Below are 16,211 nucleotides of genomic sequence, written 5' to 3'. Positions count from 1 at the left end.
AGGCTGGAACGTTTCTTTCCCATGCAAAAGACCGTTGGGAGTGGAGACTACCGTGCATCTCCGCAGCAGAGAGAAAAAAGAAACGAAGAAAACGCGTCCCAGAAGAAAAAGAAACGGATCTCCCGCTGCAGAGAGGCTGCAACCGAGAGGCCCCGGAACATGGCTGCAACATCAAGTATCAACAATATTGCCTCGTGGCCTCGGTCCTTTGACATCTGAAAAATAAGACGAGGACACACGCCGTATCTCCTTGTCCTCTCTTCTCGTTCCCCTTCGTTTCCCTCGGCTTGTCCCCCCTTGAACCTCCACTAGGTTTCGTTCTCTGCAGAAAGCCTGCTGGAATTCAAAATGGCTGTCCTCGGGTTGCAGTGTGCGTGGGCAACACCGGTAACAACCGAGTCCCCCGTTCTCGAAGCCACATGTGTGTCCCCTCGCCCGGAACGTTTCTATCTCTCCCCGTTGGCGTCGCGCGTTCCACGAACCGCTCTAACACCGAGCCTTGAAAATGGCCTCCGTGGAAATTAGGCACCCTGGCCGGACCCTTATCATACTTGAAAGTAACAAATTGCGAGCTCCGTGTTGTCCCTCGATCCTTGCGGAGGCGAGGTATCACGACGCGCAGCGCTAGAATTTTCCTTTCGCGTGATTTTTAGTGCAGTAGTCTCGTAACGCGATTAAGAAACTGTTTAATAATGTCCATGTGGATTTGTCAGCTTCAACATTCCACTAAACGCCTTATCTCAACTACACCGAAACCGAGACAGCAATAAAAATCACGATCTCTTGCCGCACTATCCTCTGCGGCAGGAATTAGCATAAAAATCCGCAGATTAATAAAACTCCTTTTTCAGAGCCGTCATCAATTAACTCGCTCATTAACGACTGCACATAACTGAAAATGACCATTATCATTCGGAAATCACAGCGCAATTTTCATTCGAAAAAGAGAGAAACACTAAAAGCAAGTCGAGGGATCGAAAGAAATCCGTGGCAACGAAGAAATTCCTCGGAAGGCGCACACGGGTTTAGACATTGGTCGGAGTTGTAGGTTAGGTTGGGCTGGGTTCTGGATTCCCTGCGAACCGAAACGTGATTCCTTGAAGTGGGGATGCCGGGTGAAAGGAACAGGCGGAAAGGAGAGCCATGGATCGAAAGCGGGAGAACGCCATCGTCCGACGACGGCGGCCATGCTTCTGCTCCTTCTGAGCAGAAGGTTTCCATCTTTGTGAATTCTCGGGGCGCTTGAACCCGGAGGCGTGATCAAACCGATCGATAAATAGCCCCACTACTGTTCCTCGGCTCACCGTTCGGTCACCTTAACAATGACCTCACTGTTTCAATCCTTATCCTAGCATCTAAATCAGCAAACATTAGGTTGTGGCAGATATGAGATTTTTTCGGATCATTTCATTGAGCTTTCAACACATTTTAGGGGATTGTCGCGAAATGGGCTTCGTGTGACATTTTTTAGCAAAGTACAATTATCAGAAGACTACTCGAACCCGATAGAACGTTCGTCGACAGAAAATCCAGTGGGGAAATCGCTATTAAACTATTAGCTAAATTGAATCGAGTAACAGGAGCTTGTCAAATCGCGATCAGATTTATGGTCAGCCCCGGCGGAAGGATCGTATAACGTCCGAGGAAAATAGAGGAGTCTCGAGAACAGAATTCTCGTGCCGACGGGTCCGCTGCGTTTTCAAAAAATCGAATCGCTTCTCGTTTATTACATACACTATCAATTAGAGCGAGACTGCGGAACAGAAAAGTAAGAGAGAGAGAAAGAGAAACCTGGAAATATAATTACTCCGATTCGGATTACGGCTTCTTGTAATCCAACTCGGAACGATTTTATCCGCTGTGTCTACATAATGTTATGTGAGGCGTTCGAGCATTTATGGCTCGAGGAAATTGCTAATTATAATACTTTTCATCGTTACTAGACCGGGATACGTTCACGCCTACGCGGCGGGTCAAATCGGGTATTTGTTCCTGCGATATGTTCTCTTAATAACTATGTTCTTTTAATAGAAATGCTCTTTCCCAAAAGGAGCCAAGAGTAGCATTATTCAAATAAAATGAAGCTATAAATCGGAAACGAAGGCGGCCTTTGCTAAAAACAAAAGGAAAACGCATATTTCGCCGAGAGCCTCGTTCCACCAAAAATGCAAGCGTACAAAGGAGCGAGCTCCCCAAAACGATTGGTCAGCGTACATATTTCAGGGCTTGAAAAAAAAGAGGATACACAGAGGAGGCTGAGTGACTTCCTCTTGCCGATCGGTCTTTTCAGCGCGACAACATAAACCGACGTTGTAAAAACATGTTAGTCGTATATGGCGACGGCGCGCATACGTAGGTACATCAGAGTATCCATTTTTCTCATGCGAGCAGAAACGCAACGCGCCATAACCGCCTACCCGTTCGACCACCCCTACCACGATGCCACTGGCACAGTACAAGCATCGTCCTCTCTGTGTTCTCTTTTCTCTTCCCCTCGGGGCTATTCCGCCTCTTTCAGCGTCCCATTTTTATTCAAATTCATCGGGGGCGCTTCTCTGGCGGTGGCCGAGGGATTGCAACCCGCCTCGGACACCAGCTAAACCCATCCTCTGTTCCGTAGCTCCTCTTTCCCCATAGGCTCGCCGACGTCCATCTTTCGCCCCTCGTTTTCCATAAATTCTGAATTTTATTTAGTCCAGTGGCGCCGACGCTTTGCGTCTTTATCCCCGCGAGGAAAGGCCGAGACCCGTTCGAGATCCAATCGCGTGAACCAGAGGGTCAACTGGTAGCTGGCGAGATGGTTCAACGACGGACAAGATGTTGCGAGGCTCGGCAATCACCGAACAGATCAGAAATTCATGGGATGCTTTTTAGGTGGCCCGGAGAGTTGGGGATCGCTAATAGACTTTGGGCGATGGGCGACTGCCAGGTGAGGCTAGATGCCTAGATGTGTCCCTAATGGCTTCTGTGGGAAGAGAACAAAGGATTCGTGGTGTTGGATATGAGTCAGGGAGATTGTGCTCGCCGGTGGAATGAGTTAGCGAGTGAGGCTCGTAGTCTAATTGGATGATAGAGCTGCTGGTTTTCTGACGGGTAACTGCGACTATTTTGAGAGTATCCACCCGAAGAACGAAGTCTAGAGAACGTAAACTTGGAGATGACATTGCGAGTAGCAATGAAGAAAAAGAACCGTTTAACGGTGGAGCCCGAGCGTCGATCAATTAATTCTAGCCCGAAAAAAATGATAGAACACGAGTGAAAATAGAACACGAGTGAAACAAACCACGAAGAAACCGTACAAAGGATAGTATAGGTATCTACCAGTGGAGCGGGTAATTGCCAAGCGGGTTCGCGAGCGTGTAATCAGCCGCGAGTCATTTAGATAGCGGCGTTATTCGCCATCTTTTACAACTGGGGTTTTCGCGAGAGAGGGAACACACGGGGGCTTGCGAAGTTACGTGGATACGATGAAGATGGACGAAATAATGCCGTACACGCGCGCAAACCGTCGATGCCAGCGTCGTAAAACCAAGAGGAGAAGGGGAACGACTGTGTCAGAGAGAAACGGACTGGTCCGTTGATGTTGATAGTTCCTACACACGAGGCTTTCTTTCGTAGCCGTTTAATGAAATTGCCTCTTCGTGGCGGGAATTCTGGTGCCCTAATGAAGATCATACGCGAGCGAGAGAAGAGTCGCGCGCGCGCTTGTGCTCGCTGAAATATGGCCGCTGATAGCCGATGATAAAACAAAGCCCCGTGGATCGCATTAAACCGGGAAAGGGCGCGACGACACCGACGTGTCCGACCGTTAATCTACGGATTACGAGGACCGCCTCATGGAAACGTGACAAGGGATTCCTCCTTCTTCGCCTTCTTCGCCTTCTTCGTCGTTTTCTTCTGCAAGACGTGCTCGCAACGAGAAACGCGGCGAAATTACGCCGAGCGGATTACATTTCCGCGTGAGAACTCTTTCGAATGCTGTATAGTCAATTTTTGCTGACCTTAACACATTATCTCCCCGGGATTATTTCAGAATTTTTTAAAGTCTAAGGATTTTTTAATTACCAGGTTAAGGTGTACGATAGTGACCACTAGTAGTGTTCATCTGCTTGGTCTGCATCTACTTTCTCCATGTAAGTAGTCTAGGTAACTCAGTCAGACCAAGTTTACCATACAGAAACGGGATTCAGGATTTCCGGGTGTCGACGTTCCTCGGAACACTCGTCCAACACTTATGCAAAGAGATGATTGACTCTATCATCCGCTTCCTCTATTCTACCCATCCAGTAGAAAATCGTTCCATGACCAGTGCTTACCGTACATCTAGTATTCGTTTCAAAGTCTAATTAATCCCACTTTTCATAAAACCGCGAATTACTTTCACCTTGTCCCTCCAAGGAGAAAGTGTCGGTGCATGTTCATTATATTATACGTCATAAAACATGCTAATAGCACAGCGGTGGTTGATAATAATCGTTTATTATCCTAAAGAAGGAAACTCAAGGTTATGACCTGGGTCGGAACGTGGTTAATCACCACGTGCAATTCCACATATGTCCGTGACTGAAAAATCTGCATTGAAAACTGCACAGGTCTCTAAACTCTGAATGGTCTGGCTTAGGTGGTATCAATCAAACGACGATTTCAACCGACGTTTATCAACCGTAATCAGAATGTACTCACCTTCCGGCTGAGAGGATCGGGGTGAAGAGGTCGGTGAGGAGCGGCGTCGGTGCCGCGTCGTCGTGCGTCGCGACGATAGCAGGCCGCGGGGAGGGGATGCTGCTGCCCTTTTCCCTTCCAAGGGTTTCCGCGACCCGAGCGGCTAGTCCATGCCGTCCCGTTTTCCAGCTGCTGAAACATCCAACGCACGTTCAAGTCGGAGTTGGTCTGAACGTGCCCGGCCAGACACATCGGACAATTGCTGTTTATCTCTGGGCCAGGGCCAGGACCAACACCAGACCGGTCTCCCTCTAACAACGTAGAAACCAGTCGACAAAACTGCACGATCCAATCTCAATCTCTACGCACAATATCTATCATCGTTAATCAGCACTCACTGGTAACGCGACGCGAACTCGCTCTACCAGCTGTCCTCACAGAACTCGGACATATTTATTTGAATAAAACTGAGAATCAATGATCGCAGATTGAAGACTATAACCAGGGCCCAATAAAAGTTCACGTTCTCCATTCGATGTCCAGTACTCGCGCACACACGGAAACGAACCCCTAACTCGAGCGACTAAGAGCTCGCTCTAGAACTTGCTTTGTCCCCGCCGAACTCGAAGGTATTTAGTTTATCGAAAGCGAGAGGCGAGTATGCCAGGTCAGGGACCTCTATCAGGGTCCGGTAGGAGTCCATGTTCTCCAGTAGGTGTCGGAGTACTCGCGCACACGTGGATCGGCGGGTTTCGATATGGCGACCGTTCAGAAGCCGAGGAGCGTATTCTAGCAGCGTGGCATCGCGTCGGCGAGATTTCGACTGGTGCTGAGCTAGCGTGCGAGTAGCGAGAGACTCGGAGGACCTATACGCGCGTTGGCGAACGCAACGGAACGGAAATACACACGCCGAACGAGCTAACGACGAGTTAGCTCGCTGCCAAAGCTTGGCAGGTCTACACTACGCGTGCAGCCGCCGCCGCCAGGCTTGATCGTCGGTAGGCACCGGCCAACGGGATTTACTATGCTCCAACTATAGCGGCCTCCTTCTCGTCTCCTCTCTCTCGCTCTCTCTCTTCCTTGTGCCCCCATTCTATCCCTTCTTCGGGTTGCTTCGCTGGCTCGAGCGAGAGCCCTGAAGAGAACAAGAGCCGCGCAACCAAGACGAGTCTTGTTGCGAGCGACACGTAACAACGACCGCCTCTCTTTGCCCTCAACACACTAGCGTCGCTAAACCGTAGGATGGAACCCGGTCGAAGCAGGCCAATCAGGCGGCCACCGTATCTACCTGCGGACTGCCTTCTGTGTAGCACCTGCGGCCAACGTGACTGAACCTTCGCCTTCGTCGAACGCCGGCTCTAGCGATGACAGATCCCTGAGCTACCCTCTAAATTTTTTTAACGAAACAGTGAAAATTGCACTACCTTTTCAAGAGATCCAAGAATACTAAGAATATTTCGTTTCAATCAAATTCTAACAGAACCAAAAAACCTGAAATCAACTTCCCGACGTCCATGCTAGCAAGATCTCTGATTGCTCGGCACTCGAATCAAGGAAAAAAGACTGGAAGCGAAGGATTTGCGGAGCAGAACGCCGACTGATTGAGTCACTAGCTTTTATTTCGTCGTCTATTATCTTCCCTGGACCGAGCCGTGCAAGTATGAACAAAGCCCGAGAAGCATTGATTGAACCCGCTTCCGTCTCTCGGAAACGTTTAGCCCTCTCTGGCCGCGGTTCATTGTGAAATCGTCGGCGTTCCGCTTTCGCTGCAGCTTCCCCAGGCCGCTCATTACCTCTATCATCATCGTCCTCGTCATCATCCCCATCCCCATCTGTAATCATCATCGGTATCGTGGCGAATCGGGCCCCGAGACAGAGAGAGCTTCTACACAATTCGCTTTCGGTACTCGCTCGTAAAAATATCCTCTCCCGTTTCCCAGGCGTAAACATTCCGTGAAACACGCCGACGTTTATTAGAGATCTATCGTCTTTATCCGAGCGAGATTCAATTATTTATTTCGAGCGAGCTTCTCTGTTTTTCCTCGAAGATTCTGTAAATATGTAGTTCCGAGGTGAGATCGTGGATTTGTTCGTGGGGAGCTGTGGCGGCCATCTTGGAGAACCGTGGACTAGGAATCTTTTCTGATATCATTTTTATCATCTGAATAAGAAATTTTTCCCATCTCTCTCAAATTTTTTTTAAAGAATTGTCTATAAAAATTGTTACATGGATTAATAATCAGGATTAGCTAAGTGTAAAAATAAGGTTCGCTGGTTTTCGGATGAGTCAAATCTCGGGTGTCGGAGGTTGTTGGGCTCGCAATGGCGGCCGTTATTGTTTGCCCGAGTATCTTGTAATGACTCTTTCACCTGTAAAGGTGCGTTGCGCTCGCCAGGCCAGAAACTGCTCGCTGGAGATGTGCATCGAGTTTATGTCTTCGTCGTTCCGCAGACATTTTAGCCCATCAAGCCTCAATATCTTCATCCGAGGCGAGCTCTGCAAGACCTCTTATTATTGCCTGCCGAAGTCTCTCCTACCGGAACTTTGATCCTCGCCGAAGACAAATCTGCCGGCTCCGTCTTTCTTTGCAATAGTTCTTCACGATATTTTACTCGGACTTCACTGCCCCGTTATTCTAACCCTCATAATCACAGAAACATTGTCAATTAACGCGAATTAGTTCGCGTTAAAGTGAAGGATTGAATGAATTGAAAGAGTGAAATTGTAGAATTACAAAAATTTAAAAAGAACTCATTTCCTTTATATTCTTTAGAATGAACCTTTCCGGATGGAAGTTTTTGCTGTTTCCGAGTCCCTTATTCCGCCCCACGAATTTGATAATGGTCGCTGCGTAAATCTCTCGGAAACGCGGTTCGCGTTCTCGTTTTCTTCCGAGCAAGGCGAACGATAAAAATGTCAAATATATTCATTGGCCTTTGTACGGGGCCGCCACGTGACGTGAAATACTTTAATTAATACGCCGGTGTCGGACGAGAGATGCGATTGGAGCGGGAATTTTCGAAGGAGCCGGTCTCTCGCGCCGATTTTAATGTTAATTCCGACGATTGGTTGCTCGAGACCGGTCGCCTCGAGAGTTTTAGGTCCTGCCCACGATATCTTAATAGGTTCCCTGCGACTCGCACGATGGCCGCTCGTTTATTTTCGATTCTCGACCACCGCCCTCTCCGAACAGTCTCTTTCTCTCTTATGCAAATGCTACTTCAAGCCTGGCTATTGTTCTGCAACATTCGCCAGATCAAAGTGCAAAACTGATCAAACTTTTGTATGAAAGAAATTTTGCTAAATGTTTGTTGAGATGCCAGTCTACAGCAGCTGTGAAATCCCTAACGTTCTCTAAACAGTCATCAAGCCAACACGAAAAAACCGATCCGATCGGTTAATTGTGCGCGAGAGAAGATGGGAGACCGGTGCCACGTCGATCCGACGCGTGTTTTATGTTCATTATTTTATAGCAGCGTAATCTGCGAACGGCCAGCCTGGAATAGGCGGCCACCGCGTTTAAATAACGCCACTCGGCAGGTTTGTAAAGTCACAATTTATCGTTGATCATCGTTCGTCAAAAGGGCCGTTCGGATACAAAGTCCGAGAGAGGCTGCGGGCCCAATAAATTTACAACCCTCTGAAACGAAAGCATAAAACCGTGATACCTGCACCGGGCTTCAGCCATGGCGAACCCTCGACTTGTCTTTCTGTCATGTGCGGCCAATAAAGCGGTCGCATCAACTAAAATCGTTTTCAAACGATTTTTTAACCCTTTGCTCCAAAATTCGTGTCCAGGAACGATCCACAAACGCTTAATAACCATAGCAATTGAAGAAGCGACGTAAAACAATCAAACAAAAAGGAAGGGTCCACGAAATTTCTCAATCTCCACTTAAGGAGCAATGACCGGAGAAGACCGATCATATGGTCAAGGTCGCGGATATTTTCCCATTCTTGTGTCCAGGACATATGTCTTTGTGCAAATTCGAGACGAGCTTGTTTGTGTCGTTCTTTGAGTGCTGGTTTCTGCAACATTTTTGCCCATTTAAATCGCCCTGAACTTTTTAAAATTTGCTGCACACGCCTTGTTGATAATGATGATAACTCAATTCATGCATTAAGACAAACAAAGGAGTGGTTAGGCAACAAAAATATGAGGATTTTGACATGGGCAGCTTGTTCGCCAGATTTAAACCCAATTGAGCATCTTTGGGGAATATTATACTTGCAAGAAAAGTATATGACAATTGTAAACAGTACAACTCTGTTCCTGAGTTATGAATTGCAGTGAACGAAGCGTGGACATCCATCGAAGCAGAAACTCTTCGTACTTTGATTTCATCAATGGCTAATTGAATTTTCGACATTATTCGAAGAAATGGTTATTATACTAACAAGTATGAATTTGTAAATATAGAAGAAATTGTCGATAATCTTGATGTTATCTACTTAAAAAACGTGTGGCTTTATGGAAATTTCGCAGTTCGTTTTTTATTAAACAATATAACTACGTTTTTCTGTACATAAATAATATATCCATGAATGTAATCATGTAAATGGTTCCCTTTATTAATCCTAAAATGCTATCGTGCATCATCTTCTCATTACTATAACATGATTATAATATTTCACCAAAAAATCAGGTGGTTTTATGGTAATTTCGGGCAGTATGCTTGATCATGAATAGGCCGCGAATATCAGCAGCAGCGATAGCGTGTATTAGTTCGTGCATCGGCGAATAAAATGTCTATTCGTGCCATCAATACGAAAGTTTCTCACATCCCACACTCTCTGTTCCTAGAGTTCTAATTGAAAATCTCAAACGTACAAGCTCGTGTTCAACAAACGCGCGTTCCAGCGACCAGCCAACGAACCTAATTTGCACGGCAGCAGAACGATATCCAGCATGGTCACGCGTGGCCAGAACCAATGGCGTCGAAAGGTCCCCGACAACAATGGTCACTTAATAACCCGATCAGCAGCGAAAATGAGCGTCACGCAAGCTCACGATCGCTCGGGCCACCAGCCGAGTTCGAGACCATGAACGAGGCGTTGGTTAAAGTATTTATAGCGGTGATTGTCGCGCGACATACGTCGCAATTATCGGCCATTCGAATCTCGCGCGCGTGATTCGGTGTTCCTATCCGCGAGGACACCTTGAGGCGATTCGGGAAGCATCAGTCCACTCGCGCTCGGAAGACGCGAACGAGGACAGAAAACGGGGTCGGAGGAGGAACATAAGAGCTCATAAATGCGAATTTAACAGGCGCAATAAAAACACATTGAAATTGAGAGTGAACGAGCTAGAGCACGTGCTCTCGGACCCCGAGCTTCCCTAATATTCGAAACGTTCAGGAAACACACTCGGACGGTTTCCCTCCGCGTCGACGACTTTTTCCACGTTCCCACGATCGTTATGGCGCTTTTACTGCGACCGATTATGCTGTCTTCCTTAACGGGAACCACGTGTGAATTTATTTCACGGTTCATCTACCTATCGCCGCTTAATTAATCTTCCCGGAGTTTCACCTTTTCGCACGATCCGGCGATTTTTATATCTAATTGTTCGCTAGAACAGATCAATCGGCTGAGAAAATTCCCGTACGTAAACGTCCCCGTACAACCCTGAAGAAGTTTCAAAAAAATTCCCAACAGCCTGCGACTCGCCGTAACCCTCTCATTTCGTCGCAAAGCTAATTCATTCCCCGAGACCAGCCAGCGGCTTCGAAAGCCGATGATCACCGGCAATTAGAAAGTTTCGTAACATTGAGAGGAGTCCGAAGGCCTCGAAGGGTTGTCTTCAAAGGTGCTCCGCCGCTATTACCGAAGAAAGGTCGGTTTACAACTGGAGAAGAAAAAAAACAACAATGCCAGTTTACAACCCCCGTAGGATTACCTTGCGCCCCTGCCGACGACAGGGACGTCTCGAGACGCTATAATCTGCATATTTTCGTCGTCCCAAATCGAGCAATACGCTCGGAACGTCACCGTTTCACCACGATGACCTCGTAAACCTTATTCGAACCGGATCCTCCCTCGCTTTCCATCGAGGCTACATGCAAAAAAAAAGAAACCTTGGGGAAAGAGTGAAAACCTCGAGTGTTTACCTTTCGCGCGAACGATGTTTCGCCTTGGATTGGTCACGGCGGAGCTTTTTCCGCTTTCGTAAACGTTCCCGGGACGAAAGCCGACCCTGAGAGGCCGCTTTTCAACGCTCTGCTTAAATAACTTATACGACCGGTCATCGTGTGCTCTAGGAATTTCGTCGACAGCATGATCTCTCTCTCATGTTCTCTATCTTTCGCTGTTTCTCTCGTTCTCGCCGAGGAATCTGCTAGTTGTAAATTTGTTTTGGATCGTCTCGGCTTCGAGCGCGTCCCTTCGGCTATGTTCCCTCCGGTTTTCCCTCCTCGCGAAGAGATTCATGAATGCGAGAAGATATTTATCGCTCCTAGTTGCCGCATTTATCGTTAGCGGCGTGTTCGGGCTGGCAATTGTTTTTTAGGGCGGAAAGAAAGACTGGACCGGGTTGTCGACTTCGTTCAGCTCGGAGAATTTGGAGGTGAGCGATCGGCACTGATTTTTGTAATAAAGTGTCACTTTGCATAGAAATAAATTGGTAGCATTTGCCAGAATTGCCAGATTTCATCAAAAGATTGAGGACGTTCGAGAAAGAAAGGGTGGTGCCTGACCAGCCTGGTAAGAAAGTGCAAATTCCAGACGAGTCAGTTGGCAACACTGCTTCCCTCGCGGAGACGCGGTATCGACCGCGGCCCCCAGAGGCCAAAGTATCCTCAACCTCCGAGTTTCTCCTACCTTCTGCAGTCCGAACAACCTCCAGGACCCTCCACGACCCCTTCACCCTTTTACTACCGCGCCGGCAAACAAGGCGGTTGTGGATCCCGTCGAATAATTAAAGCGAATTAAACATTCCTTATCCTGGCTCTTCCACTCCCGCGATCAAAATGGCTCGACAACAAGCTAAATATTTCTACCCCTAAGCACAGAAACGTTATACTTCTTACACGGTCAGAAAGATGATTAGGAACCTGTAGATTTTATGAGTTTACGATTCCCAACTTGTTACAGGTGCAATCGTCCCCCAAACCTTAATTAACACTTCGAGAAATATAATTGAACCACTGTACATGCTTTTATACGAGCATTCATTGTAAATTCCGCTGGAAAGAATGTTAAAAAATCCTCGTTGGTCGTAAACGTATAAATACCTAACGGCTTGATGAATATCTGAAACTTCTGTATTCCATACACTCGTATCGAGTTAAAGCGAGCGATGAATCGCGTTTGAGGGGCAGCAACACTCTCGAGGGGTTTCATATTCGTGGCATTGTCCGTCGTGTAGTACAAGCTTGGGCTAACAGCCAGGAAATCATTAAACACCTTGACGATGTCGGGAGAGAAGTCCATGGTAATTTGTGGGTCCGAGACGCGTGGCACAGGTGTCCACGAATATTCGACATGCACTAACACACAATGGCGCACGGGACAACGACGACCAACGACGACGAACGAGGATGACATAGTCTGCGCGCGTGCGAGCCGTGTGATATACCTACATAGAACGTAAGTGCGCAACGAGGAGGTCGGCTACGAGCAGTTTATGGTCTCTCAACGTTATATCGTCCGTGTATAGCTTTCTCTCTCTCTCTCTCTCTTTCTCTCTCTCTTTCTCTCTCTCTGACAATTCGTCGCTAATGCCCTCGCCATTAGTTCCGATTGCGCCGCGTGTCTGACGCGCGCGACTCGCGGACACGCTTAACGATCAGAAATTATGCGGACGACTCGCCGCGACGGATTGCGCCGCGTTCCGCTCGTTGGCCGTCGTGAAAATTTCTATCCACGTGCTACATCGCCAAATCGTCTCTACGATCATTTCTCGAAACCCCGATTTTTTTCAATCAAACAATAACATTTACGTTGCCCTCTTCATGTTGCTTTAATGGAAGAAATGGACCTAGAAAGTAGGGGTGAGCATCGCGTTTCGAGGAAACACAGCTTCCAAAAATACGCGTCAGAACGACTGCAGAAGATATTTAGAGTGCACACCCTGTCCTCGTTAAAAATAGCTGGCGTGCTAAGCGTCTAATCATTTGTGGACACAAAAGTTGGGGTGAGAGAGGATCTTAAGTCCGAGGAAGGTCAATATTTGCCCAGGATCAAGCTCGCGACACCAACTACCTTGACTCCGACTTCCTGTTAGTCAAATATCACAAGATCTGAACCGGAGGCAACCTCGACTTTCCTGGGAGGATAAAATCGAGTCTGCGGCAGCAAACGCCATCAAACAAGCCCGGTCTTAATTCTCGTGCGGCTTTGATTCCTCCAGTTGCCAAGGACCCCGGCGGCACCTGCGGTTCCACCCCCGCGTCCTCATCCGCAAATCCTCAACCCCACGAGGACGAACCACGCAGACAAAGAGAATTACAATTTAACAGCCCCCGTCCTGAGGAAAAAGAGTAAAGAAAGGGGAAACATAAGTGAGAGTGAGAGAGAAGAATAGAACAGCAACACGGTTAAGCAACATTTCCCCGGAGCGATACAATTTCCACTCGAACAGGCGCGTTTTAAAGTCGCCTCGGGTAAAGCCCCGAGGTTTCCCCCTTCGAAAGATACATTCTGGGGTGGCATTTCGCTATTGATCCGTCGGAGGAACCGTTCCAGGGGTGGAGCTGTTGCCAAGGGGTAGTTTTCGCCCCCACCACATGGATTCGACGCGGGATTGGTCGAGGCCGAGGCAAGATGGCCGACCAGCCACGTACCGGAAGCGTGACCGACACACGGTAGGATGCTCGTTCGACCGCTTTTCTTCGGCTTTTCTTCGTCCTTCCTCCTCCAAGAAACACCAGAGGCCCTTCGAGGAGAGAAGCAGCCGAGAGCTGACCGACCGAGAGAACGAACCCTTGCCCCTTCCACGACCGGCTTCTTGCGAAATTTATTACGGCGATATATTCGCATCCATTAGATAGCTCGGTTCCTTCGCCTGCATCCTGCCACCCCCATCTCCCGGACTACCTCGCCTAGCAGCGAGAGATCCCCGGCGTCTTTTTCCAATCCTCTTTCCGTCTCTGCGTGTAATCAATTACTGTACCAGGGAATCGGGGGTGATGCTACTTTTTCCCCGTTTTCGGCGGTAACGTCAACCGAAAGTTTGAATGAACGTTTCAGTCTTAAATTGGGGTGTTGATGAACGCAACCCTAATCATTCCCATCAGCAATGACGAAAGCGAAGTATCTCGAATTTCCTAGGTTTCTTCAATAAACACCGCTAAAAATTTCGACCACATACAACAAGAGCAAGGTAGTCCAAAATTTCTAATCTTCCTTAATCCTACAACGATCAATTCTTGTAATACTCGTCAGACCCGAGCATTCCCCAGCCAGAACCACATCCCCACATCCTTAACAAAAGGTGCTCGAAAGTTTCCCGGACAGTCTGCGGCGTCCCCCCTTAACAAGATGTTATCTACGGGTGAACCCGGTGACGTCTGACAGCCACCACGTGAAAAATGCATGGTTGTTTCGCGGCGGCGTCGACGTGGACGCCGAGCAACGACACCCCACGGTATTTCCGAGTACGTCGTGTACACGGAAATACACGGGAATACCTGGAAAACCGGCTGCGCTGTGCTACCGTCGCATTTCCCCCTCACACGTGGGACCTTTCTGCTTTCGAATGGAATTCCACCAGCATCCTCTCTCGCCCTACCCTTTCGCTTGGGAACATGGCCGCTGCCGGAGCATCAAATTACGACGAAGGGGTTGTTAGAAGGTGCAGGAACCTCGGAGGAAGAACGGTGAACAAGGGGGTGGTCGGAGGATGTGGAAGGATGTGGGAGAGGATGAGGAATTTCACCGGGATGCTTCGGGGGGTAAGAAACCATGCTGGGACAAGGCGGACCGTCTTAATTTTAAATGCCCCGCGTAATGAAAACTTTCCTCATCAAGGGCTCCCTTAACGGCTCCGACGCCATCTTGCGTTGCTGTCTCGTGCTACGCTGTCGAAATGTGCGATCGGAAAGTTCCTGCACCGTGAGCATGGTCGTTGACGACGGGAGCGCAATTGTTTCGGAGCTGTTTCGAGAATGTACTTGCACTTCGGGGCGGTGGTTAGGCGACCCTGAGGCGCACCTGAGGTTGAACATGGTTTGAGGGTGTCTTTCACGTGTCGCATGACAATTTTCCTTTTGTTGTAAGTAAAATCAAGCTATTATAAAACAAAGTTTCTGCAAAAACATCGACAAACTGGAAGAGCGATAAAAGAAAAATAACATCTCAACTTATAAAATTTACCTAATATAATACATCGACGTTCCAGTCTCAATGGCTCGAGACTGTAGCACTTGCTTCTCGCTGAACAAAATCAAGCTATTATAAAACGAAGTTCCTACAAAAACATCGACATACTTGAAGAGCGACAAGAAATAACATCTCAACTTATAAAATTGACCTAATATATGTAATACATCGACGTTCCAGTCTGAATGGCTCGAGACTGTAGCACTTGCTTCTCGCTGAACAAAATCGGCCGAACAAAAAAATTCGAAAAAATTGCAGTAAATTTTCAGAAGCCTCGAAAGACAGGCAACTAAGAAGGAAGACAGTGTCAGAGGCCGAGCACAGCGGGAATCGAAGAGGAAGCCGAAGAGGCGAGCGTAGACCGTTAACAACGAGCGTCGAGCGTGCATAGGAACCGCTCTTTGATTATCCGTTGGTTGCTATAATAACGAGTTCATAAAGATGTTGGGGCGCATGCGCTCGCGATCGGCCGATCACCTTATCGTTCTCTCGCTCTCTCTCCTTATTCTCTCTCCCTCCCTCTCCTCTCTCTCTCTCTCTCTCTGAACTTCGAAGCGGCACACTCACACGCGTCGCTTGTAATATTCTCCATTTCCATACTTGCAGGCGCGCACACACCAACCCGGATCGAAGTTGAACCCTCCTACCGACTCAGCCTCGCTCTTCAGCTTCCATTCCCTGGCTCCCTGCCTCTCTCTCGGTTCTTCCCCTAGGTCGCACTCTCTTTCTCTCTCCTGCGCCATTTTTCTCTTCGGCTCGTTCTCCTCTACGGAGTCGAGCTCGTTCTCCCTCGCTCCTACGGGACGAGGATGAACCCAGACCTCTTCCAGCTTACTCCTCGTCTGCGCACACCAGGTTCGAGGCTCCGTCTCGGTCTTATTTCGATCTTAATCTCCATCTATATGCTTATAGGCCCGCTGAACCGTGGATCAATCCTGAGATTCTCTCTCGCTCTTTCGTCTCCTCTACAGCCTCGTGCTTGTACGACTACGCCTTTCTACACTGAACAGATCTGCATTGAAGTTGAGTTTCTAGGGGTTTAGGAGCTTGAACGTGTCGTTGTGCTAGAGTTTGATGGAGTTTGTTGGGGTCTTAGGCGACACCACTGTGTTGATTTATGCGTGGCTGGAAGAGGCTTGATGGTGTCCCGCGACTGTATTCAATTTTGGGGATTGGTTAAGAGGTGTCTGTTACAGGATCCTCCTCGATACAATCCTAGAATCTAGGT

At 48.1% G+C, this 16,211-nt stretch overlaps 1 protein-coding gene across 4 annotated transcripts in view; it reads right to left on the bottom strand.

Annotated features, from left to right (window-relative positions):
- The window catches only part of LOC143207809 (uncharacterized), a 68,827-nt gene that overhangs the window by 35,511 nt on the left and 17,105 nt on the right, over positions 1-16,211 (bottom strand). For 2 of the 4 annotated variants that reach the window (XM_076421609.1, XM_076421608.1), the window contains exon 3: positions 4,684-4,854. In XM_076421609.1, the coding sequence (XP_076277724.1) occupies positions 4,684-4,854 (171 nt within the window). Of the gene's footprint in view, positions 1-4,683; positions 6,288-16,211 lie in introns of those variants that run through there. The other 2 variants (XM_076421610.1, XM_076421607.1) reach the window with 2 other exon arrangements.

Source organism: Lasioglossum baleicum, chromosome 4, assembly GCF_051020765.1.
Source record: "Lasioglossum baleicum chromosome 4, iyLasBale1, whole genome shotgun sequence".
In the NCBI taxonomy this organism is placed as follows: Eukaryota; Metazoa; Arthropoda; class Insecta; order Hymenoptera; family Halictidae; genus Lasioglossum; species Lasioglossum baleicum.
Note: the sequence above shows the minus strand (reverse complement) of the source record. Positions and strands in the feature narration are given on the sequence as shown.